General features: G+C 53.6%; 7 protein-coding genes across 7 annotated transcripts; 1 reads left to right on the top strand and 6 right to left on the bottom strand.

The window, feature by feature from the left end:
- Positions 1–576: 576 nt before the first annotated feature.
- On the top strand, positions 577–2061 carry dmoA-0 (Dimethyl-sulfide monooxygenase; the record flags this gene model as incomplete). The annotated part of the gene is made up of 1 exon (XM_037326137.1): positions 577–2061. The coding sequence occupies one exon, from the start codon at positions 577–579 to the stop codon at positions 2059–2061; it is 1485 nt and encodes a 494-aa protein (XP_037174942.1).
- A 2730-nt stretch (positions 2062–4791) lies between these two features.
- Positions 4792–6678, bottom strand: CGCA056_v010889 (uncharacterized protein; the record flags this gene model as incomplete). The annotated part of the gene is made up of 1 exon (XM_037326136.1): positions 4792–6678. One exon carries the CDS (start codon positions 6676–6678, stop codon positions 4792–4794), a length of 1887 nt encoding a protein of 628 aa, XP_037175680.1.
- Positions 6679–7402: 724 nt separating this feature from the next.
- On the bottom strand, positions 7403–8226 carry CGCA056_v010888 (uncharacterized protein; the record flags this gene model as incomplete). The annotated part of the gene is made up of 3 exons (XM_037326135.1): positions 7403–7801; positions 7929–8002; positions 8112–8226. The coding sequence occupies 3 exons, from the start codon at positions 8224–8226 to the stop codon at positions 7403–7405; spliced, it is 588 nt and encodes a 195-aa protein (XP_037175679.1).
- A 4790-nt stretch (positions 8227–13016) lies between these two features.
- NSDHL (Sterol-4-alpha-carboxylate 3-dehydrogenase, decarboxylating) lies at positions 13017–14554 on the bottom strand (the record flags this gene model as incomplete). The annotated part of the gene is made up of 2 exons (XM_037326134.1): positions 13017–14257; positions 14314–14554. The coding sequence occupies 2 exons, from the start codon at positions 14552–14554 to the stop codon at positions 13017–13019; spliced, it is 1482 nt and encodes a 493-aa protein (XP_037175677.1).
- A 2862-nt stretch (positions 14555–17416) lies between these two features.
- faeA (putative feruloyl esterase A) lies at positions 17417–18471 on the bottom strand (the record flags this gene model as incomplete). The annotated part of the gene is made up of 2 exons (XM_037326133.1): positions 17417–17469; positions 17529–18471. 2 exons carry the CDS (start codon positions 18469–18471, stop codon positions 17417–17419), a joined length of 996 nt encoding a protein of 331 aa, XP_037175676.1.
- A 1478-nt stretch (positions 18472–19949) lies between these two features.
- CGCA056_v010885 (putative NADH dehydrogenase) lies at positions 19950–21224 on the bottom strand (the record flags this gene model as incomplete). The annotated part of the gene is made up of 1 exon (XM_037326132.1): positions 19950–21224. The coding sequence occupies one exon, from the start codon at positions 21222–21224 to the stop codon at positions 19950–19952; it is 1275 nt and encodes a 424-aa protein (XP_037175539.1).
- Positions 21225–21792: 568 nt separating this feature from the next.
- CGCA056_v010884 (Trichothecene 3-O-acetyltransferase TRI101) lies at positions 21793–23328 on the bottom strand (the record flags this gene model as incomplete). Its single annotated transcript, XM_037326131.1, has 1 exon — positions 21793–23328. The coding sequence occupies one exon, from the start codon at positions 23326–23328 to the stop codon at positions 21793–21795; it is 1536 nt and encodes a 511-aa protein (XP_037175678.1).
- Positions 23329–23862: the final 534 nt, after the last annotated feature.

Here is a 23862-nt window from a genome sequence, read left to right as displayed (position 1 = left end):
GCGCCAAGGCAATCGAAGGCAGAATGTTGGCTCGAGGACCCGTGAGCCACTCTTGGCCTCCTTGGCCCAGGAACGCCCTCTCTTAAGAATGGCCGTGGCTGCAGAGCTTGACTTCAACCCGAGATCGGTATCCCAGAGCCCCAGTTCTCGGTCACATCTTAGATGCCCCGCATTGCGTTATGTGAACTCAATCCATGTTGGCAGCTACCCTGATTATTCACATGTATAAATTCAGTTCCGGGTCCATACCACAGGAGCAAGTTGGGGACTGTCGCGGGAGAAGTTGGTGGCATCGGAGGATTTCGTGAGTGGGGGTCGACGTCTCGGTAGATCGCAATCGGTTGCGTGCGATGGTGCATTATGTCGAAAGAGCCACCCATGCGTAATCCCGCCAAAGCTATTGGGTCTTTGTGGTTTCGAAACACGCGCGATCGGCAATCCTTCAAGACGAGATAACAAGATAAAGTTATGACGGTAAATCGAAAGACTCGAGCAACGGCGTCCTCGCGCGTCTGTTGAATGCAATTTTCTCCATTCAGAGAATCTAGTAGCGCTTGGCTTGAAAACACATTCAACATGACCAACACGACGAACCCTTCTTTGAGCGAAAGCACACCCAAAGCCAAAAAGCAAATCATTCTCAATGCCTTTGTAATGAACACCCCCGGCCACTTGGCCCCGGGTCTGTGGAAGCACCCGCGCAACAAGACCGACCAATACAAGAAACTCTCTTTCTGGACCGAGCTCGCGCAGTTGCTAGACAACGCAGGCTTTCACGCCATGTTCATTGCCGACACCCTGGGCCCCTACGACGTGTACAAGGGTCCGGCGAACGTGGTCCCGGCCCTGGCCTCCGGTGCGCAGTTCCCCGTCAACGACCCACTCTACTTGGTTCCGGCCATGGCGGCGGCCACCAAGAACCTCATCTTTGGGGTTACCGCGAGTTTGACCTACGAGAAGCCTTATTCTCTGGCACGCAGGCTGTCGACGGTGGACCATCTGAGCGAAGGACGGCTGGCATGGAACATTGTCACTTCATATCTGGACAGCGCCGCGCGAAACCACGGCTTGCAAGAGCAGATCCCACATGATGAGCGTTATGCAATTGCCCATGAGTATCTGGAGGTGCTTTACAAACTCTGGGAGGGCAGCTTCCGCGACGATGCAGTCTTGGCTGATCGCGAGAGCGGGACTTACATCGCCAGCGATGCGGTCAGTCAGATTCATCACAAGGGCAAGTACTTTGAGGTAGCAGGGCCGCATTTCGTCGAGACGTCACCACAGCGCACGCCGTTCCTGTTCCAAGCTGGTGTCTCCGAAGCTGGAAATGGTTTCGGGGGCAAGCACGGTGAAGCCATCTTCATCGGCGGTCAAACTATAGAAGGCGTCCGGAAGACGGTGGACAATCTTCGGAAGATCGCAGCCGAGGAGGGGAGAGACCCCAGCCACATCAAGATCATCTTGGGCATCAACGTTATCGTGGCAGCAACAGATGAAGAGGCCGAGGCAAAGAGACAAGACTACCTAAAGTACGCCGATACCGAAGGAGCCCTCGCGCTATTCGGCGGTTGGACGGGAGTCGACCTGTCCGGATACCCAGATGACGAGGACTTTCTCATGACCGACTCTCCTCGCATCCGGTCCATCGTTCGTCGCTGGTCAGATACCGTCCCTGGCACAGACAATCTCCCCTGGACCAAGAGGCGAATCGTCGAGTACCTCAGCATCGGCGGTATGGGCGCCAAAATTGTGGGCAGTCCGACAACGGCCGCTGACGAGTTGGAGCGATGGGTTCAAGGCGCCGGTGTTGATGGTTTCAACCTGGCTCATGTTACGAACCCCGGTACTTTTGAGGATATCATCGAGCACTTACTTCCTGAACTGCGAAAGCGCGGAATCTTTAGGTCTGAAGTCGAGAAGGAGGGAGCGACAGCAAGAGAGGTGTTCATTGGGTCAAGGAGGCTGCCTGAAGACCACCCAGGAAGCAAGTACAAGTGGCAGGCTGGTGAGGATAGACCACCGTTTTTGGGAAGGGAAGACAAGAAATCAGGCCAACTTTAGAGCGTCTCACGGATTCAACAGGTACAGATACTATGTCACTACACGTTACACATGAATCTCATGTACCCAGAAATAAACCCTTTCATTAGGAGAAGCTTTTAACACCTTTCTATAATTCTTTCGTCAAGTTACCGAAAAAACCAATCCATTGGGGCTATCGCTCTGACTGCTGCTTACTTGGGTTTGTGTTCGCGGTTACGGACTCTTGCTGGCTGAGTCAATTATGCCCGTAATTTGAGGGGAGGATCAGCCTCTGAGGTCAGTATACTTGAGGGGTCAATAGAATCTACAAAGTTGTGCCAGCAAGTCTGGCCCATCCCGTGTGAGCTGAATACTCGACAAGAAGTAGTCCACACAAACGACAATGAGCGCACTCTCTGGTTTCGGCACCTTTAGCATCGTAAGTAACACCAAAAATGACTACATCCCATTCCACATGGTTTCATAGAACTTTCGCAGCGGCGCTGCCATTGTCACATTGACACGCACCAAGTCGAGACATCGCGTTATGTATATTTATGCTTCCCTGTGAGATCGCACGTTAATCTTGCCTCCATGAAGCTCTATCGGGTGATTCAAGCTAGGCGAACAAATCGCATCTTCTGAATTCGCCTCATTTCTCAAGTCCCCCATGAAAGCTACAAATATTACAGATTCTAAAAGTATTGCTATGAAGACGCAAATCGGTGCTGAGCACCGTCGATCGCACAGGCACAGGCTGCTCAACGCATTCGAGAACAACCGTGATCCGTTTTGCGACAAGACCGTCACAAAATGGGCATCGCCGCTCTTGTATCAGACCACTAAAAGCTTGCTTCACTGGCGTCTTTCATCGTTTACGATATCGTCAAGAATACTCACCAGGCATGAGTGGCCAGCCACAAGTCGGTCCCGTCCGTGATTGACAAGCGTGGTGTTCTGGAAAGCGTTACAGGAAATAGTTGAGACAGGTGCCCGAACAGATGCTCCATATCAGCGCCCCAATGCTCTGAAGAGAGGGCAAAGTAACTGGCATTCTTAAAAACGATTCAAAGTCTGATTCCTATCCTACGCCGCCAAAGAGGCACATGAGAAAACTGAAGATGCTACCATGTTATTAGCCGACTATTTTCCATTCTGTATGTCGGCCGTGAAGTATTCTAGAAGAAACGATGATCGACTACGACAGCAATAAACAACAAATTCGGTCTATACTGACATCAAAACCTGGAATGTACTTGGCCGACGCAACGTCGCGCTCTGTGTCAGAATTATGATTGAGAATGAGCGGTCCTCTATGACGATGATTTGTGCTGCGGTGTCTCCTCTATCAAGGCTTTCAGATTTTTAGTTAAGATCACGCGCGAAAGTACAAGTCTACAGTGAATTAGACTCTACCCCTATGACTCATGTGTTTGAGCTGGAGCTTTCAAACTCACACTGAATCGTAACTAGACACGTATTTTGATGATGGTTATCAGCGCATCTCGCATTCGACTTCTTGCTAACAACGCAATCAATGATGGCTTTTCGGAACATGCGTGAAACTTCCCATGATGCTCTCAACTGAGAGGGAATCATGTCGGAGCACTTCTCCGTTCAAAGACAGGCTCAGCGGTGTCGTCCTTCTTAACCGACGTATACAGCTACAAATACTGTGCAGATAAAGGTGCCAACCGCTGTGTATTTAACACCTGTAAACAAGAGACGCAGCATACTCAAGAAATGACCCAAAAAAAAAACGTTGGCTCTGTGGGGTCTTGGTCTCATGACCTAAGGTATGGCAAAGGAGCAAGCCCGCATTGTGTCATTCTCCCAACGGACAAGGAAATTCGGGATCCTTAAACACCTTTCCTATCATCCTTCGCTCTTCTCAAGTCGGTGAAGCGCCCTCTTTCTAAGTGCCGGGTTGACATCCAACTTCGTCTTTCTCAACATCTATTTAAGACTGACGTGGAGGCTCACTTGAGGCCGCCTAAGACAGGACAATTGCCTGGTAGATATTGCGATGTGTTGCTTCGTTGAACGCTCTAGACGAAGGTCTTGTGTAACCAGACGTTCGTGACGAAGACAGTTCTCAGAACACCAATATGATATGGAGGCGGAACCACACACATCGTCCGTCAAGTATTCGCACAGCATACACTGAGTCCAACAACGCCCAGAAAGCAAAGCAGAGCAGCGCTGCAGAGGCCGATTAATCCGCGCTTTCCTAATAGATCGATCAGGCGTTGCTCCTCATCTGTAAGGATGAATGTACGTGTCATGAGCGAGCGGATCTATGGTTCGTGGCGATCCATTGGGCTGGTATTCAACATGCAGAAAGGTGCTGTATTTATATTTGAAAAGAAAACTCGACAAAAAAGTGCGGCCAATACTGACACTCCCCGCACAACAATGTATTACAATCTCTTCTGGTAGGTAGGTAAGTTTTCAAATGTTTCGTCTGTGGCATAGCATATTCTGTGCCAATCGACCAATCAGAAAATTCCTTCCCAAAACTCCGCCGGTCGCCGGCCGGACTCGGGTGAGAGTGGGTCACCGCGGTCCGTGATCCGGAGCTTTGGTATCCTTTGTCCGGCTCACCTGCCTATTCCGTTTGTATCGCTCCGTGTCACTAATGAGTCGTACCAAAAGCTCTTCAAAACTGTATTTTTCAAAAATCTTTAAAAACATCATCCCACTTACCGAACGGCACAATATCAACTAACTCCAAGAACCAAAACCAAATCACCACAAAATCTACCTGCGTCAAGGATCATAAATATCAGGCTCCTCCTCGTCGCTCACCTTGACCTGTCCACCTTGCACCTGCTCTACAATCTCCCCAATAAGCGGCCCGAACCCCTCCTCCGCCAGCCCCATCCCTCCCATATCCACCTCATTCGCTTCTATCGTCTCCCAATCATCTAACAAGTGCATCGCAGCCCCCTCCCGGAGAGGATCAGGCTCAAAGTTCATACACTCCCAAAACACAGCATCCCCCTTATGCAACCTCTCCTCACACACCCGCGCCTCGGCCACCAAGCCAAGATCAACCAAGAAGTCAACAACATCATACTCCCCCTCCGCGCCCTCCTCCTCCTGCGCCCACGCCAGTAGCCGGATGACGCCCATATACTCCGCCGGCGCCACGTCCCGCGACCACTCCAGCAGCCGGCAGCAGATCTTGGCCCACGCCGTGATCCACTCCATGTCCAGCGTCCCCGCCGCCTCGCGGAACTCCACCGTGTCGTGCTTCGCGTTGAAGAACATCCGCCCCGTCTCGCGTTGCTCCGGCACCGCCCCGATCGTCTGCATGTACCCGAGCGCGTACCCGTCAAACTGGTAGTTGATGTGCTTCCCGATCACGTTGCGCATCATCTCGCCAATCTGCGCCGACGCCATGTCCGCCGCCAGCAGGTCCCGCACGCCCGACATGACGTCCGTCCGCTTGGGGGCCACGCGCGGTGCCGGGTTCTCGAGGGGGCCGGCGTCGTGGCCATAGACGTCGTAGCGCATCAGGTACGGCTTCAGGAAGTCCGGGTCCTCGCGGCAGTCCCGCCTCATCGTGCCGGGCACGCGGGGGTACTTGCGCTTCAATGGCGACGGCCGCGGTCGCGGCGGAGCAAACTTCTCTGCCGCGGAAGCCCTATGCTCTTCGAAGTCCGCCGGTCTGGGGACAGGCGCCTCGTAGTCAAGCACCGGCTCTCCGAACTCGTCGGTCGGCTTCGAAGCAGGCCCCTTGTTTACGACAGGCGGGGGAACCTGCGGTCGATGAGTCCACGGCTCCGACTTCAAGACGGTCGCGTCATCCGCTGTGTACATCTCCATCTCTCGCAGCATCTTGTCTTCGTCAGCATCCGCAACCGGAGACTCACCAAGCCATCGATCCCTCCCGAGATATTTTACCTTGCCCATCCAATTTGCGGGGAACCCAAACGGGCGACCCTTCTCCAACTGCTCCAAGAGGCAATCAGAAGGGCCCTCGTTAGCTCCCACCCTGTTGATCCCGTTGACGCGCGCCGACTGGCTGTACTTCGTGATCGCTCTCCAGGGTGCGTGGAGTCTACTGATGAACGGGTCAGCAGCCCACAGTAACGCGGCAAAGTTCCTCAGCGTTCTCGGGTCAATCCTCTCGGTTAGACCGTTGCCCACATGTACGTGAAAGCCACAGGTCGGATTCACGCGGCATCGAAATTGGGTCGTGATCGTGCTCACTGCTAGGCGAATCAAATCGAACGAGATTGGCATGTCGTACATGGCGGGGGAGTTCACTTCGACTTTCGTTATCAAGTAATTTTCAGGCCTGAATTCGCGGAGTGAGCAGTCGTCCACTATCCTGAATGCAGACATGACTTTTTCGCTATGGCTTGCCTGGACGGATCCCGGGACCATTTTCTCTTTGCTGCCGAAGACGGGCAGGCCGGCTTTGATTAACGCTTTTCTTATCTGTTCGCGAACCCAGTCGTCCGGGATCTTGTGTTTACTCTTATCTGGGAATTCTTCGTCGTATGGGACGACAGACAGTGGCTGAATGTCATTTTTGATGGGCTCGTCGGGATCGGGGCTGCCTTCGAAAACGTATGCAACAAAGAACTCGAGCTCGACGCCGAATGAGACGCGAGGAGCAGTTGCGGCTATCTGTTTCCCAGGCATGGTGATGTTTGGGTGAGTTGGTTGCGTTTTCTGTGAGGGTAGATGGATCTGCTTCAGTCAATGATGCAGTGGTTGCGAAGAGCTGGTTGATTTACTGTCGGGAGGACGATACTGGCCACCGACCACTGGGTATTATATCCATCGCGATGCCTGGTGTAGCTCGGGTTACTGAACAAGGTGATTGTGTTGACATAGCAAAAGAACTGTCTGTGAATCAGACATCTATCATTGCGCTTTGAGCTGTCTGCAGTGTCGTAAAAGAACACTATCAGCGAACCGTTGACAACGTGGCCAAGTCTTGGCAACCTACCTTTGTTGGGCAGGCCTTACAAAGAGTCTATGGCGGGAGGCAGATGGCCCCGAAACGTGTCAGAAGGGACAGGGGATTGCAGAACCAATTCTTCATTTCTTTTGTCGTCGTCTTGACTGTCTTTGATCATGCCTAAACGCGAAATGCATAGCAAACATTGGGTAACACGACCCATCCCCCGTAACGCACTGACTCCTCCTCGAACTTCAAAATACCATACGGGTGGGAATATCCATCGTCTCCATCGCATAATTCCACGTATTCCTCATCAAAATTAGGGTGCCGCGTGGCAAGCACGCGGGATCGGGTAGTAGGGAAGGTGAATACAGAGAAGTGAAAGCGGCTGCAAGCTCGCCTCGTATTCAAGGCGAAACCACTGCTAAATTGGGCAGCCATGATCTAGAAGATGTGCATCTAGAGCATGTAGGCGAAAAGACCAATCGCAGCAACGGCGGCAGCATTGCCATAGCGGGGAGCGGCGGTAGGGGCGGCGTAACCGGATGAGCTGGAGGAGGCGGGGGTCTGGGAAGCCTGGGAGCCGGTGCCAGTGCCGGTAGTCGAGCCGGAGCCGGTGCCAGTAGCGGCGGCAGAGGTGGTGGTGGAAGAGGCAGCGGAATCGGCCTGGGCGTCGATGGTTCCGCACTGGGACTTGATGGAGTCGGTGCAGTTGGTCTGGCCGCGGGCGTTGCCGACATTGGCAGCGATGCAGTCCTCGAAAGCCTGGTTGCAGATGAAAGTGGGAAGGGTCTGCTCGTAGTACTCGAGTCCGGGAGCGGTGCCGTTGGAGCAGGTGCAGGTGTAGTTCAGGGTGGCCTGTAAAGGTGGAGTTAGCTCGGTTGGATCACAATGGGTGCTGGGGTTGTTGCGCCAGGTTGGCGACAACTTCAGAGGCGACTGGCGACTCAATTGGCGCAGTCTGAAGGAATAGAGGGCAACTTACGGGATCACACTCGTTGGCAGTGGCGCGGTTGCAAAGGACATTGCAGACGTTGCGCTCACCAGTGCACCAGGAAGCTGTAGAAATGGTCTGTTAGCACCAAGGTTTAGTTGTGATCGGTAAGGCCGGCCCCGACATGAATGGAGCCGGGACTTTTTCCCCTCGTATTCTTGGGGCCAAACATACCTCTGGTCTGAAGGTTGACATTGGCGACATTGATGTCAGCGGCAGAGTAGACCTTGCGCTGGGCAGAGACAGCGGTGACGGCCGAGATGGCGAGCACGGCGAAGGAAGTACGCATGTTGACGGTGGTGATTGTTGTTGTTGTTGGGTGTGTGGTGATGTGGTGCGGAGAAAGTTTGTTGGGTTGATTTCTGTGGCGGAAGAAGACTGGAGCGTTGTCTGGTAGGCAAGCAAGCAATATTCGGTCCAAGAATCGGATAGACGGCGGTGAAGATGTTTCTTTGCCTGATCTGCTTCGTGGGGATGTTTGACGAACGTTGGACGGGAGAAGAGAAGAGGCCAGTCTAAAGAGAAGGGCGAGATGGGCAACGATGTGGTTTTATTATGACGGGAGGCAAGCATGCAGTCAGTAGGAAGGTACCTTCTGCAGTCGGTCGGCAAGGCAGGTAGGCATTGGGTAGGTACCTTTGGAGCAACAACAGCGACAGCGGTGGCGGCAGCTGCTCCAGCAAGTCCCCAGTCCCACGTTCTTTCCGTGCCTGTCTTTCCGATGCGGTAAGCGCGATGGGGAATACTGGCTGGACTAGAAGGCAGGTGCAGCTTTACACGGTGTCCTGGTGGAACAGAAACCGCACCTTCCCTCTTGAAGGGGGAAAGAATGGCAAGCCGGCCGGGCAGGTGCCGCAATCAAAGCGTGTGCGTACGCAGCAAGGTGTGTTGCGGCTTGTCCGCTCGCCCTCACTTTCCCTCGCTTTCCCGTCCCTTCCCTTCCTTCCCACGATGATTCTTAGTCGCAGGTTGCTGGTCTTGGCTGCTGCCCACAAACAGGGTGTGTATTCGTGCAAGGGTGGGCGCACTAACAGTGAGGTGTGTGGCTGGGGTCCACATATCACTGAGGACGGCGGGTGGGGGGGAGAGGGGAACCTTCCTAGCCAGGTACCTACCTTAATGACCAGGAAGTGGTGTCCAGCGCGGCCTTGGCGTGTCTTCTCCAACGCGCCCGCCGTACCTCCGCCGTATCTCTTCGAGTTCCCACCGAGAAATTCGCATTCTGATCAAGTGCTGGGCGACTTTTTCTCGTTCCTTGTTGTGGTGAAAGGCGACACCGAGGCGAGGCGCGAGGTCAGAACTCTGCTGCCCGACTGGCCATCACCCACCCACCCACTCAATCACTCACTCACTCACCGCGATGGACCGTCATCATATCCATCTGCACAGACAGCCAGGCCGCACCGGGACGGACTCTTATCGGCAAGGGCGGTCGCGAACCGTCTGGCCGGGGTGGTACGTATCCGAACATCAGATACGCTTGCTTTGCTTGAAGCGGGTGGCCGCAGCTGCAGCACACCAGCCAGCAGCTCCAAAGCGGCAGCTCTGAGGCACTTGTGCAACTAACCTCGCACAGAAAATAGCTCTGGAAAAAGCTAAGACAGCGTCATCCCGATGTTTGGGTGTGGTGCGAGCGCGCCGCGAGAAGATATCAAATCCAAGTTTGAAATTTGCAGCGCAATTTCACCAGACTAACACGCTGCAATCAAGCCTCGCCCTCAACCACCCACCCGCCAATTGGCAAGGACCGTCACGCCGCCATGTGGATGCCAGCGCTGGGCAGGCATAGGCTGTCCCCGACTCCCCTGCCGCGGTGCCTGGCCCTTGTCGCCTCAGACTTTGGAGACTCCGAGACTGAAACTTTCGTCGGTCCCTCGTGATGGCCTCACTCGCCTCGTCGCATCTTTCTCTCGCTTCTTCCATTTTTAACCCCGGCGGTGCACATGTTGGTCATGCCAAGCTGGAGGTTCCCCTCGTCATTGCACGAGAGCCCGAGGCAGCCAGCCTGCCAGCTGACGGAGGGAGGTGCTGGTCCGGTACGGACACGAGCCTCAATGGCAACGATGGTCAATTGAATTCGCCCCTGCCTCGACCACACCGTTCCTCCTGTCTATGATCTATCCAAACTCTGGCACACACGACACACAAACTGAAAGCGGCTACTGCCCGCGGACGCGACCTGATGGGACGGACTACAGACAGGTTGGGATGGGATGTCCATTGGGCCTAGGCGACGGTCGCAGTGCCAAGCCTATTCAAATCACATTCCTCGGTGGTCTCTGTCTCATCATAGACTGCCCGAGGGGAACGACAAGATTTTTTTCCTTTCCCACTCAGATTTTCCCATCAGGCCCGGGCTCTTCATCTCGGGCTAACGTTACCCAAACAGCTCCACCTTCCGCCGTTCTTTCCCTCTGACTCCGCGCTGCAAAGCTATTGGCTGATTGCCCTTTTCTGGAGTCGGCAAGACAGCGCTAGTCCAAAGAGGGCATGGACTCAGAAGGGTGCACCAGCCACAGATATGCAGCTTTGGGATGTTGCCGTGGCCCGGGAGACCGCAGCGTGTGGGGACATGGGTATCTATTGCCAATCAACTGGACGCAATCCATTTCCCTGTTGCAGTGGTGCCGTCGCGTCCGTTGTTGCTTGTTCTTCTTCTCAACCTTGGATGGAACCGCGCCCATCTCTTCTCCTCGGAGTTTCCTCCAGACTGCCGGTAGGAACCCGAACACAACCCTCTCAGGCTCAGATCATCGATGACTTTTCTTACGCGCCCAGCAAAAAGTGGCCCAACCCACTGCACCTTGTGGACCGCTAGGCTCTTGTCCTCCGCCTTAAACCCGTCGTCGTTCCTGTCCAACAGTGGACTCGCCCACTGAACACTGGTGCTGACCCCTCAGTGGGCACTCAACTGCGTTCAGTGCTCAACCTGAACCATCACTGACGAATACACAAGACACATGCACAACACAACTCCAACCATCGGCCAACACAACCTCCTCCGCACTTGCACTTCACAGTGCCGTACCATCGCCATCACCTACCACTCTGGCAGACACAGCGTCTCATCTTTCGAAACAGTCCTCGCCCTCACCAACCCCTTCTCACATCACAACCTCCTCATTCTCGCTCTTGGCAGTCTCTGGCCGCTGCTCTCCAGGGCTGGCTCATTTGGCCCCCTGCCGCATCCCAGTGCCATTCTGTGTTTCTGTTGGCGGCCCCTTGCTTTCAAACATCTCTTGCAATGCAATCACCCTACGGATAATCACCACCCCAGGCTCATAAGCATACAACCATAACGCACGGCAGATGCCATTGGCCTCCGCAAACCGATGCCCGCTGCTTGCTAAGCACTGGCTTTTGCGGTCGAACCCGGCACCAGCTCCAGTTTATTTTTCTTTCCTTGCCGTGCCTTATCGCTGCTCATCTTGGCACCTAGAAGAAACTACTCTCTACTAGGACGGATACTGCGGAGTTGGTACGCTACGCTAGCCCTGAGGTGGCATCCACCACCTATCGGCCGACGGACGGACGTTCCTGCCCAAAGCTCCAGCGCCGTTGCAAGCGCCATCACCAACTGGTAATCTGCGTTGTCAAAGAGGCCGCCTCTCCCCTACCAAAACCGGGGATGAAATCAAGACAAGACGTTCTCAAATCGGCTAAGCGGCCAGTCAGAAAGAACAATACAGGACATCCAGCAGTCCACCTACAGGCCCAAGCCTGCAAGCACGCTGCTGCAGTAGTACCGCCGTGGGTACCACCGTTCGTGGCACACGCTACCTGCACACGCTACACCACGGTGAGCTGCCTCCCACGGTCCTGGGCGCGGAGCTACCACGAGCTCTTGGTCCAATCATGACGGCCAATTGCATGCCGAGCTTTCCACCGATCGTCATCAACAACATCCTGGAGCCGTTTTTCTTTGCCCGCCGTTGCTCCGTGAGGGGTTGGTGTGCCCGAAATCGTCTGACGGTTATCACTTTTGTCTTTCTTCGATTTGATATCCCGCGGCAACGACGGCTCCGAAAGCATTGAACCGGCTTCGATTTCCCGAGAGGCTGGTTGTCTGCCCAATATGGAGCTCCTCGTGCTCATGCGACATTAATTCCTGGTTGAATTCCAGTTGACCAGAGGTATGCGGCCAACAGCCAATGTCTCATTGGCCTTTTTGCCCGCCCAGCCCCAAAGTCTCTCTAGTGAGCCATCCCCAGCAACCATTCGGGCCTGCCTGCGCCGTACATACAGATTCTCCGCATTGTCTAGCTGCCTTTTCATCCAACCAGTACGAAACCGTCCAACCAACCTCCCGAAGAAAAAGTGGTGTGTGTACTGCTGCAGTTTCGTCGGATTCTGTTCGCAGACGAGGGCTAGACCTGCACGAGGCTGCCGATACGAACTCTGCCACACCGTGAGGGTTGCTGACGTCGCCGCCAACAACCCCGCCACGAAGCTTACGAACGCACCAGCCCGCATCGTGCCAAGTCTTTTTACTTTGGATAGATGCGCGGCGTGATGGGAGGCGCAGCTTGCGCGACTTTCTCTATTCTACCTCAATAACTCGCGCCCTCAAAAAACTCAATGGAACAAGTACTTCCCAGGTCTTCCCCAGCAGCACAACAGGCACCGAAGTCTGAGGAAGCGACGGCTTCGGACGCACAACCGTCTTGACATGGGATTGTGGAAAATTCCATCGTCATAGATCCAGAAGGGATCTTCCACACGCCATGCAGCAGCCCCCAACGCCGTCAACTTGGCGGGCCGGGACTGTGGAGCCCGGACGTGGATCTGAGGTTCCGGATACCCGCCCTGCACCAAGATGTCACTCGTCGTCCAATCAACAACCAGTCGCGTTTCTGGAGCAAATACCTCATGCAACAAATCTTCCGACGTCGCCATCCGACATATGCGGCTTGTGCCGGCCTCTGTTGCCGTGACACCTTCTGCGATGGAGAACACATTGACAGGCACTCGCAACCTCGAGAGATTCTCTATTCTATTTGACAAATACGCTCGCCTTCCCACTTTTGGCTTCGTGTGCAGATCTATCCTCTACATACCGGGCACATGCAAAATCATGTCTCATGCTCTCCTCGCAACCGGTTCTAAACCGACTTCGAGGGTGTCCTTCACGAGGCCCTTCTCATTCCTGACTTCCTCGCCTCCGCTGCGCACCCATCGATTCCAAGCCACCAGCTGCATACACTGCCCTTCCATGCTGGTGCATTTGGCTTGATATCCCAGGCCGCCGTCTTCCACTCGCCTCCGCGCATCCGCATCGTTGATCAGCGCAGTGACGGAGCCAGCTATACTCGCCGGCTGCATCATGTATAGCGGCATACTCGGTTCCGAGAATATCTTCTGCAGCACTGGTACGTGCCAAAGCAGCAAACAGTACGCCTCGATACAGTGGGCGAGAAGCAGCAAAAGCACAGGCGGGGGGTACTGGACGTGGAATGGCGTCACGCTCACTGATCGGATGAGTGTGTAAAAGTCTTCGAACGTGGGAGGCGCCCCTCCGTCAGTCACCAAGAATGGACGCGCTGCCACCTTGTGCGCGTGAGGTCCGAGGAGAGCAGCTTCATATTGCAGATGAGCCAGCGCAACATTGGCTCCATGCACCCAATTCTGCACGAAGGGCGCCGTGAAGGTCGGGAAGCTGGCCATTCTCAAAGTTGTGCCGATGAGGTAATCATCCTTGTGGCCGTAAATGACGTTTCCAGGTCGGATCGCGCCGGTACGGAAGCCTCCATCCTGCAGCGGGTCTTCCGGTATGTCATTGGCACCGCAGATGAGGCGCTCTGCCTCTGCCTTGCTCCTGGCGTAGTTGGCGAAGAACTCGCCATGAGGACGCAGAGGTTTCCAAAAGTCCAACTCATTCAGCACCTGCACGAAGTTCGCCGGCCACTGTTTGAAGGGCGAGTTGAAGAAATTGACGGGCTTCAGAGCAACACTGCACGACGACGTGAAGATGAAGACGCCGGCGCCGGAGGCCTTTGCGGCAGCAAGAACGTGAGCGGCACCAGTCGTGTTGACGCGGGAGCAGCGGTCGTACACCATTGGGCTACGCTCAGACGGGCGGATGACGGCGGCAGTGTGAAACACTGTCAGAGGGAGCTGAGCGACAGACTCAGGCCACGGCTTTGCAAACGCAGCAGAGGTTGCTGACTCTGAGGATATGTCAGCCTGGGCGAAATCGACCTGCGACACGGGGCCTTCGCTCATATCATCGCGTAAGGGCTTGCGGAAGTCGATGATACGGATCGCCTCGGGGGGATGACCGCGCGCAATCAGCTGAATCGCAAGTTGTCCTCCAACCAAGCCTGTGACAAAGACGGTCAGCGCAATCAGATTGGTATCATCAAAGGGGCCATCGTACCAGCTCCGCCAACAATAACATAGCGTCTATCCAGCTTTGGGGGTAAGTGTGGTGTCCAGTCGATGGGCTGCTTCTCCATGCGTTCAAAGACGCGCTTAACTCGGTCTGGCGTCCATCGATCCGGCGACACCCGCTGAGCCTCAGGCGGGGTATTCGACATGGCCCAATTGATCCTCCAGAGGTACAGCACCGCGGCCGCCACTAGGCCGAAGACGAGTTTGGCAGTCCATGATTCCAGCATCATGGGTTAGTTAGTGTTGGGCGCCGCCGGTTGACCGTTGCTTGCTCTAAGGTTCTGCCCCTCGTGGAGTTGTTGCTCTTTTGGTACACTAACGGCGGCTTCAGACAAAGAAGATTTCCGGATATAATGGCGCAAGAAGCTTGTTGTTCATGACGCAACGCTAATGAGGGGGGCGGCGGGAGCTTTTTAATGCCAGGTGCCTCTCGAGACCGAGCTCCCCTCGCCGGTCGCACCTGCTTCCCGAGCCGATCAATGCGCTAAACATTTGGAGTCCTCGAGCCCCCACCACTCCGGTCCTTGCGCAAATATCAAATCGCTCCTCCAGGACTGCGAGTCGAGTCCTCCTCCGGCGGTGAGAACCGAGGTCCCACTGCTCCGCTCTGATATCACCAAAGACAGCGCGCGGAGAAGCCGTCCATCGAAAGACGCCATTCACGAAGTCCTTGCAGGCAAAATTCAAACGAGGGTTGCACTGCTCTTATTCGTATCCCTCGGGTCGATCAGTGTAACCTGCACCGACTTACGCACCTCCAACGGCCTGGCACTCTTCGACGCGTGACCGGTGCGACCCGAGACCGATTTGTGGTGGGGTCCGCGGCCGTCACTCCCGCGTGGTTTGCTTGTGCGGAGAGCTCTTCGCTCATGATGTGACGTTCTGATTGGGCGCGCACGCAGCTCTCACCCCCGGCAGCTCCCCCGCACATGCCCCGTGTGCTACACGAGACCTGCAGCACGCGGTGCGGTGGGTGGCTTCAATGTCAGAACCTTATGACGAAAAGATACCCAGGGCACGTCCGTAAGCAGCAAGCACCTGCCCATTGGCTGTGCGAAGCCGTGTGGCAGATCGACTGAGCGTTTTTTTGAGCCGCAACTGGGCGACGACCGTCCTTGGGCTCGTCCATCCGTTGAAGATGCTGATACCGCTCGTGCCATAATTAGACCTTGCGTAACAACCCTGCTTCCAGTGATGTCCGAAGATTGGGCGGTATAAAAACAGTCGAAGCCCCAGGGAGTGTGCTTCTACAAACAATCGCATCTGAAGCAGAACGGTGCCTAAAAACGTGGACCCAGAACACAGGTTGTACTCAAACCTTACGAATTAGGTGGGAAACTGTGGTGTCTTCCTGTCGTCGATCCCACGTCAACGGGATATTCTGGTTCAATACCCGCCAGTACCTGCCAAGAGACAGACCATCCCAGAGACCACAGACAACTTGAGGATGTCTTGTTGCTGACGAACCTGGCGGACAACCCAACTGCTGTGAACCAGGAAAGCCCTATCACAAGGCGACGAATCACGTCGGACTGTGCTTCCAATCACTCTGATGATGATTTTAAGCCATTGTCTGGCGATTGTGATACTGTTCGCTACCCCTTTTATACTTGTGATCTCAGAATGTCTACAGTCTACCGTGAGCCACTGCCGGCCACCTAAAGAAATTCGACGTTTGGAATCGGTCTGTCCAAGAGTATAAGTACGAATGATGAACGCCATTTTAAAGATGCGCACCGAAATTGGTTTGCTCTTGCAGCAATGCCGAATGAAGTCAGACCGCTATGGGGTTATGTGGCATCTAAAAATGCCGGCCGTTGTGTTGTCTTAGCAGCTCGTGTTCTCTTCGCAAGTCCGCGGCTTACTTCAGAAACGCCCTCGCCGGTGCCTGTCGTCTCTGGAATGCGGTTCTGCCAGTTTATTCCCAGCAGAACTGAAAACGGAGCTAAAATATTGCATCGTGGCATTCTGCTGAGACCAAGACCACGGTTAATGGAGACTGGCATCATTGAGCTAGCGGTTTCCGTCAGCGGTATGCCCTTGGTCATGGCAGGGGCGACCAAGCAAATTCTGCTTGATCAAATCAAAACTTTCATCTTCGCACCCTTTCATAAGGTATAGTAAGAACCCATATCCACTTCAAAGCCAACGCAGGGCTGGACGCCTGGGCTGTAAGCTCACAATATAGTGCTGCTCGCCAGCACCCATTGCCTGGTGTCAATTGAAAGGCCACATGCCCGCTGGACATTTGTTTTCCTTGCAGACAATGTGACCAGTAATGGACAGGCTTAAAAGCTGAACGCGTCGAATGGCCAAGGAGGCCCTCTAGGTGCTGTGTCATGAGTCCCTGAGTTTCCCGTCACAGTGGCGTACTCGCAGTATCGGCCATCTCTGGTTCTATGAAAGTACTCGGCTAGTAGTGATGCTCTATACTAAGCAGCCACAACGATCTGATTTCATGAAGTGGTCCTAGCTAGTCACAATGTCACTGCCAGTTTGAGCAGTCCAACGGTGTAAGAGTCCCTGCGCGAATTGCTAGGATATCAAGATAGAGGGGTCAGTCCATAGGGATATGTTTACGGGGCGCATATAGCTGCTATATTCGTAGCTAAGGTAAGACTATCATGTCATGAACTGAGCAAATGGGAAGGAGATGACTACTCTGCGCGTTTGACTCTCGGTCGATAGAGAACCCTTTCGAGGGTGATTGAGTAGCAGTTTCAAAGGAATGTGTGTGATTGATTAGACATTACGGGAGCCTAGACTCAAAACCAGACTACCTAGTAAAAAGAAAGAGTGATTTCCGCAGATGGTAAAACGAAAGTGGCCCCAAAAGACGCTTCTCTCCAGTCAAGAAACAAGAAGCCTAACCGGGGGCACATGCTCAGATTATAAACGCTGATGTAAGTTGACCGCATGTTGTTTGCCTTTTTTTCCCCCTCCGTTCTTGTTCTTCTTTTCTTATTTCCGCGCGACTACGCATTCCCCAAACAATAACCAACAATCAGAGAGCATCAAATTAGAGAGCAGTGTGTTCGGTACTTGGTGGTGGCTACACCATCTCGATTCTTGACCGTTCGCACAAGTGGCTACTTGGTGTTGTTGATCGCATAAACCATCGAGTCGTAGTAGGACTTCGGTACTTGATTTCCAAATATGTCAATATAATTTGCGAGACACGAAGTTCTCGGTATTACTCACAGTGAAAGGTCGAATCTTTGACAGCCTTGATTAAAGCGGCCAGACTCTTGAATTGGACAGGGGGCGGAGGGGGGAGTCCAATTTCGGTGGGGATGGGCTGTGGTACACTGTTGTTGAATATCTTCATGCCCTTGTTGATATGATAGAAATCTAATTCTGTAGGTCTGAGACTGGTGGCTGGAATCTGCGGAACCAGATCCTGGTCACTTACCACTCTCCAAGACTGTGAATTAGACGGCGGGCCGAAATTGGTGTTATTGTAAGTTGCCCACTCCTCGTTCCCAACCCGGGGAGCACCGAATGTGTACTCATCTCCAACGTTGACCGGGATCTTTCCGCCATCCTGGAAAAATTGGGTGTAGAATAGTGAAGAGTAGGAGCCTCCCAAGGAATGTCCGGTTACATGAGCCTTGACGATGTTGGTATCAGAGCGCCCAGGTATGGTCGACACGCACTTGGTGAGTGCAGCGACTATGTAATCATACGCAATGTCTTCTATGTCTTCGAAACGGGAGAAAAGAGCAGTGAAGACACCAAGGGACACTCTCGTGGGAGCCCCGCCAAGATGCTGTCCAACGCTGGTGAGTTGGTAGTTGTAGTCAACCTTGATGTCTCGTAGGTTTGTGGGATTGGTGACTTTGAAGGCAATTCCGACAAACGGGCTGTTTTTCTGAGCGTTTGTTGTGTAGAAAGCGCCGCAATATGGTCCATCCCAATGAGGTTGGCCGTCCGGCGGGGTATGAAGCAAATCGCAGAGAGGCACGAATTCCAAGCCCCAAAATTGGGCTAGCTTCCTGATCGGATCATATGCGGCATGGTATGTTTTGACGCAACGCTTAAGACTGATTTCGTCGTTTGATCCATTAGCTTTGTAGGCGCGATATTCCTGCCAAGCCTCGTCAAGCAGACTGTAATCGCGAAGGTACATGCCCATGCTCTCCATGAAAGGAAGAAATGCGATAGGCCATGAGATGTTACTTTGCCCATTGAAAACTTGCGATGCAATTGAAGTGTTGATGCTCGTAGTGTTATTGGAACTCCATCCTTCTAGGATTCGGAGTGTGATGTTGCAAAGCTCCTTGTTATCGATGAGGGAATTGTCTGGGCGAGACGGAGGTTCGTGCCGGACAAGACGATCGAGATTGGCAATCGCCAGCTGCTCGTGGACTTCCGAGATAGAGAGAATGAATCAATAGCCATGGCTAAAAGAGTATTGGAGTGATCAGGAGTTGGTCAACTTCCGAAATGTGCTGCTTCAAATTGTTCCAGAGAGTCAAATGTATTGATACACCTTTTTGAATTTGAGAACCACATCCTAGAGACTGAACGGATATACTTATACTCTTTTCGACTTGTTAGACTATCAGTCGTCTGAGATAAATAATTGGTACTCTTCACACTGCCGTGTTGAAAACAGTTTCTATTTGCCCACTTAGTCGCCTCATGTCTGCTTGAAACTGGCTCATCACACACGCTTAAACCTTAGTGAAGTCGAACGAAGGTTGCAACCAAAATTCGCAAAGTCGTATGACCTAGCTACCCCATCTCATTCACCGAAGGCAAGTCCAGCTAGCCACTGTAATCCAGCTCGGTCTTGGCCCTTATTTTCGGTTAGTTAGACGCGGTCACTGGCTGGTTCAAATACGGCTGGACTTGCCGCTAGTTGTGTCTCACCACGGAACAACAGTCACACGTGCGATGGTTTGCCGTTTGCGACATCAGCCTTACATTAACCGTGGCGCAACCTGCTTTCGGGTCCTTGACTCCTTGCAACAGCTCAATTGAAGACCCTTTCTAATTACCAATTGCCGTATACTGAGAAACATTGGAGTGGGAAATTCCAGCTCGGCGCATAGCGGCACTTCGTGGCTAGCTGTGCATGACTTGCCGACGACTGAATTCATGGAATCAGACCACATCCATAGTGCCATAGAAATGGTTTCGGTGATTTTCCTGAGGCTCCACTGTAGATGTGATCTGCTGCCCTGGTTTACTGCGACTCAGAGGCATGTAGGCTCACCTCGAATGGAAGAAAAGACTTTGAGGGTGACTTTAGAAGTTTTCACTGGACAGTGCAGAAAAGAAAGAGTGTGGTAATCACCACAGAGAGCTTCCGCAATGCATTGCGGTTAGACGAGGCAAAGGATACTAGCTACATGGAGTCCCATGGCTCTTGACATGTAGCCTCTCTAGGCACAGCGTTTAAGCAGTACCGGATCACAAACGTTGGCGGCGTTTTATATGCACATGTTTGCGGCGGGAGAAAATTCATGACATTCGCACAGCTTCTCGCTGTACTGAGATTGGGCGTCACGTCAATAATTGATTTATCCAATTATTTCATGTCAATGATTGAGCAGCTCGGTTGAGATATTGTCATTTCCCGCTGTATCCATCAAACAAACACTATTTGCATTTCGTTTACGGTCTTACAATGTCTCTTCCACCCAGCCAGACGAATATCCAGCTGATCATAATCATGATTTTCCTCCTCCAGCTTCTCGTCCAACCCAAACTGCCGGACCTCCATGCCAGCCAAGCACTCATGCCAGTCCACTCTTGTCGCCCTCCAATGATACCATCGTGGCGTCCCAAGTAAGCCAGTAAAACTCTCTGCTTGTAACCAAAAGGCTTCACGTCTTCTTCCCTTCCGTTCAATGTCGTGGTGAGATATTCTCCCTTCTGCAACGCCACCTCAGCCAGAGTAGGCAGTGACACCCCATCAATGTCGGCTGCATCCCCCAACGCGTACACATCCTTCATTGGACTCCCATCAGGCCGCAAAACCCTCAAGTACTTGTCCGTCAGAATCCTTGGTAGTCCGTGTTCGGGCTTCTTGACATCCAGCTTCTGCACCAGCGAGCTTGCCTTGTTCCCTGTAGCCCAAATGATCAGGCCTGAAGGCAACCTCCCATCCTCTTTCGTGATAATTCCATCAGGCTCCACCGATGAAATGTGCGAACACGTCTTGAGCGCAACTTGCTTCCCCTCCAAACTCTGTGTCGCGTACTCGCTCAATCTGGCATCAAATGTCGACAAAATCGAAGGCGCGACATCATGGATCGTGATCGTCAACTTCCCATCCAACTGGGGGAACAAGAACCTCATCTCCTCAAACCACAAATCCCACAACTCCGCGGCCGCCTCGATCCCAATCGCCCCGCCGCCCACAATCCTGATACTCAAAAGATCTCTCTGCTCCTGCTCCGTCGTCGTCGGCAGCGACGCCTTGTCCATAATCTCCAAGATCCTCTGCTGAATCAACCGCGCATCGTTCGTCGTCTTCAGAAAGAAAGCATGCTTGCTCGCACCGGGCGTTCCAAAGTCCTGGATATCGCACCCCGGCGCGATGCACAGCTTGTCGTACTCCACGTCGAAGAACTCGGGCTCCTCGTCATCGCCCTTGATGTGCGTGTCGGACTTGCACCGGATGACCCGCTTCTCAAAGTCGATGTCCTCGGCGAAGGCCTTGTAGTAGCTCATGTCCGTCCGGCTTTTACGGCGGACGGGCTCCTCCGCCATGCGAAAGTTGAAGAGGCCGCATGCCGCGCTGGCGAGGAGCGGGGTGTACTGGATCGTGCGAATAGGCGATATCACCTTGACGGTGTATTTCGAAAGGTCAATCTTTTGGGTCAGGGTGAAGCCGCCCCAGCCGGAGCCGATGACGGCGAGAACAGGCTTCTTCGAGTCGACCATTTTCGTGCTGTATGTTGAGATTGCCCTTTTCACAATAAAATGGCTTTGTCCGGCCACCCGCCTACTTATGTTCCCCCCTCATTCTTAGCGGACAAAGCTTCAGTATCGCAAGCTTGACGTCACGCGTTTTACGGTTTTGCGATAGTTCCTGGCAAATGTGGTGGTCGGCTGCGGAGTAGCTATTTCACTTTCGGGACGTCATCGACTTTCGGGAAATGGAGATGTTACATTTCAGGCAGTTTAGCTAACGATTTAGGCGCTTTGATTGGTCGCAGCTGGTTGTCAGCTTGTAGATGGCAGATGCCGGGAGATCTCCGTGGCTGAATACCGAGATCCAGAATTGACGAGAATCCGATTTATGGAGAACACGGAAATCCGGCATCATGAACTTCTGCCTCTTTCACAAAATAGCGCCCCCAAAAAATTGGCATTGGAAATACACTTGCGGGGTGCATGGGAGCTAGATCCTTGGCAAAGGCAATTCTTCATTGAAACCATCATTAGCACCCCCAACATGGTGATACCTAGTCCATTTGAACGATACGTACATATTATACAAAGCCAACGCTTACAGGCCTTCGGGAGCCTGGGCATATTTTCTCCAAACTGGATCATTCAATAGCCTCTCCATTGCCTCATGCTCAACACCCACAAAAACCTCGATGCCGCCCTTCTTCGGGTCCGGCAGCACAATCTGCATCGTGTGCGTTACACCTACAGATGGCGGGCGGACAGCCAGGATTTTCTCACCGAATGCAGAGCCCCATTCGATATTGTAGAAAGGGAACTCGCGCCATGATGACTGCAGCATATGGTTACCAGGCATGTCAAGGAACATGGTCGGCGCGAGCCTAGTCACATCCTGGAGCCTCTCGACCAGAGCATTGAGGCTGTCAAGGTAGACATCCTCAGTCTTGGCTACGGCGCGGCGGACGCAGATGGCCAGGTCCGCGAGCGTTGCTTCGCTTTCCGGGGACACAACCTCACGAACATCGAGAACGGCCGGTGCGAAACCAAGGATGTTACCGATGGTGTGCTTGTGCACCGGCACGCCCACTCTCCGGCGCGCATCGAGAGCGATGCCCATCACCGAGGGCGAAGGGGTCGGGTCTTCGGAGACGGGGCGGATCTTGGTGCTGTGCTGTGCCGACATTGTCGCGCGCCAGATAAGCGCCGACAAAGCGTCGTTGGTGGTGATGTACTCTGGAATGCCTTCTCGACCCCTGAAGAGCTTGGCGTTGGCAGGGGATGCATCGGCCTTGAGGGCAGCGAGGGCAGAGGGAGAGAAGTACCATACGTGGCCATGGTGGATGTCTGAGGCGAGCTTGGGTGGCACACCAGGGGGAGTGAAGGGGAGCTCGATGTATTCTGCATGGTCTTCCGGACGGCCGGGCTGGGCGCCGGTGGACTTCATCACCTTGACTCTGTCCTCTACGGGGACCTCGGCCGGGCGGGTAATTGGGATGCCTTGCAGGCGTCGGACTTCCTCAGCGAGGAGCTCCGTGAACTTGTAGGCCGTTGTGCCGTCTGCATAGGCATGTAGGAAGAGCATGTTGAGAAGGAGACCTCCCCTGATGAAGTTGGCTTGCATCCATGTGACGTTCAGCCTGTCACCAGCCTGAGGCCATTCGCCACCCAATCCACGACGGCAGACCTTCTCAGGGAGGAGTGCCGAAGAAGGGAACCCGCGGGCCTTGAGCTCAGCGAAGGTAGGCGAGGTCTCATCGCCACGGAGGTCCTTAGCAAGGAAGTCCTCAATCTCGTCACCGTAGTGGCGGAGCTTGAGAAGACCTGCTTGCTTGGAGTCCTCAAGGGGCACGACCTCACACCCGGCGATAGGGACACGATCCTTCATGGCCTTGTAGGCAGTCTTCAGGATGTGTGTAAGGCGGTCGGCATCGTAGTTGTCGGACAGCTCAAAGTGATAGATGCAGCGAATCCATCCTTTGGGGCCGATCTGCTCGACGGGGAGAAGGGGAGGGGCAAGGTCGAGCTTCGTCTCAGTCGGCGAGGGGATCTCCGTGGCTGTTGTGGTCGAGACAATCTTCTCAGGGAGAGGCTGGGCATCGTTCACCAGACTAAGCTCAGTGAGTCCCGGTGCCATGTTGAGAAATTCAGAAAGAACTCAGAACTTAAAAATAGTATGAGATGTCTACAAGACCCAGAGTGTAAAGTATGATCAGAGACAAGATAGCTCAGATGTCTCTGGAGAGCATGGGACGAAGGGCTTTTGAAGAAGTGAGCTCTCATCGCTGGTCTATCATCTTAACTGTAACATCGATGCCAAAGGAATTTTCCGTCGCTCGTATGATAGTCTCTGCCGACCTGGTCGCGATTCTGCAGCTCGGGTGGCGTAGTACATGCGGTTCAGGGGAACCAACATCTTCAGGCCCGGCCAGATTGCAGCGTCTCAATCGCTGCACTCTAGTTGAAATGTGATTACAAGCTGTACGTCTTCGCTATCCCGAACAGGCAAATGCCTCGTTCCTCCGTTGTTTGCTCATTATGAAAAGGGACTCCATGCCGATCGACCTTCGAGGATGACAGTCTGGTCGCGATATCCCTTGACAAGGGCTCGGGTTTTCGGGCTTTGAGAGCGTGATTCACATGGCAGCGTGCCTGAACCGGCTTGTCGAAG

Source organism: Colletotrichum aenigma (genome assembly GCF_013390185.1).
Source record: "Colletotrichum aenigma strain Cg56 chromosome Unknown KSG_Cg56_contig07, whole genome shotgun sequence".
Taxonomy (NCBI): Eukaryota; Fungi; Ascomycota; class Sordariomycetes; order Glomerellales; family Glomerellaceae; genus Colletotrichum; species Colletotrichum aenigma.
Note: the sequence above shows the minus strand (reverse complement) of the source record. Positions and strands in the feature narration are given on the sequence as shown.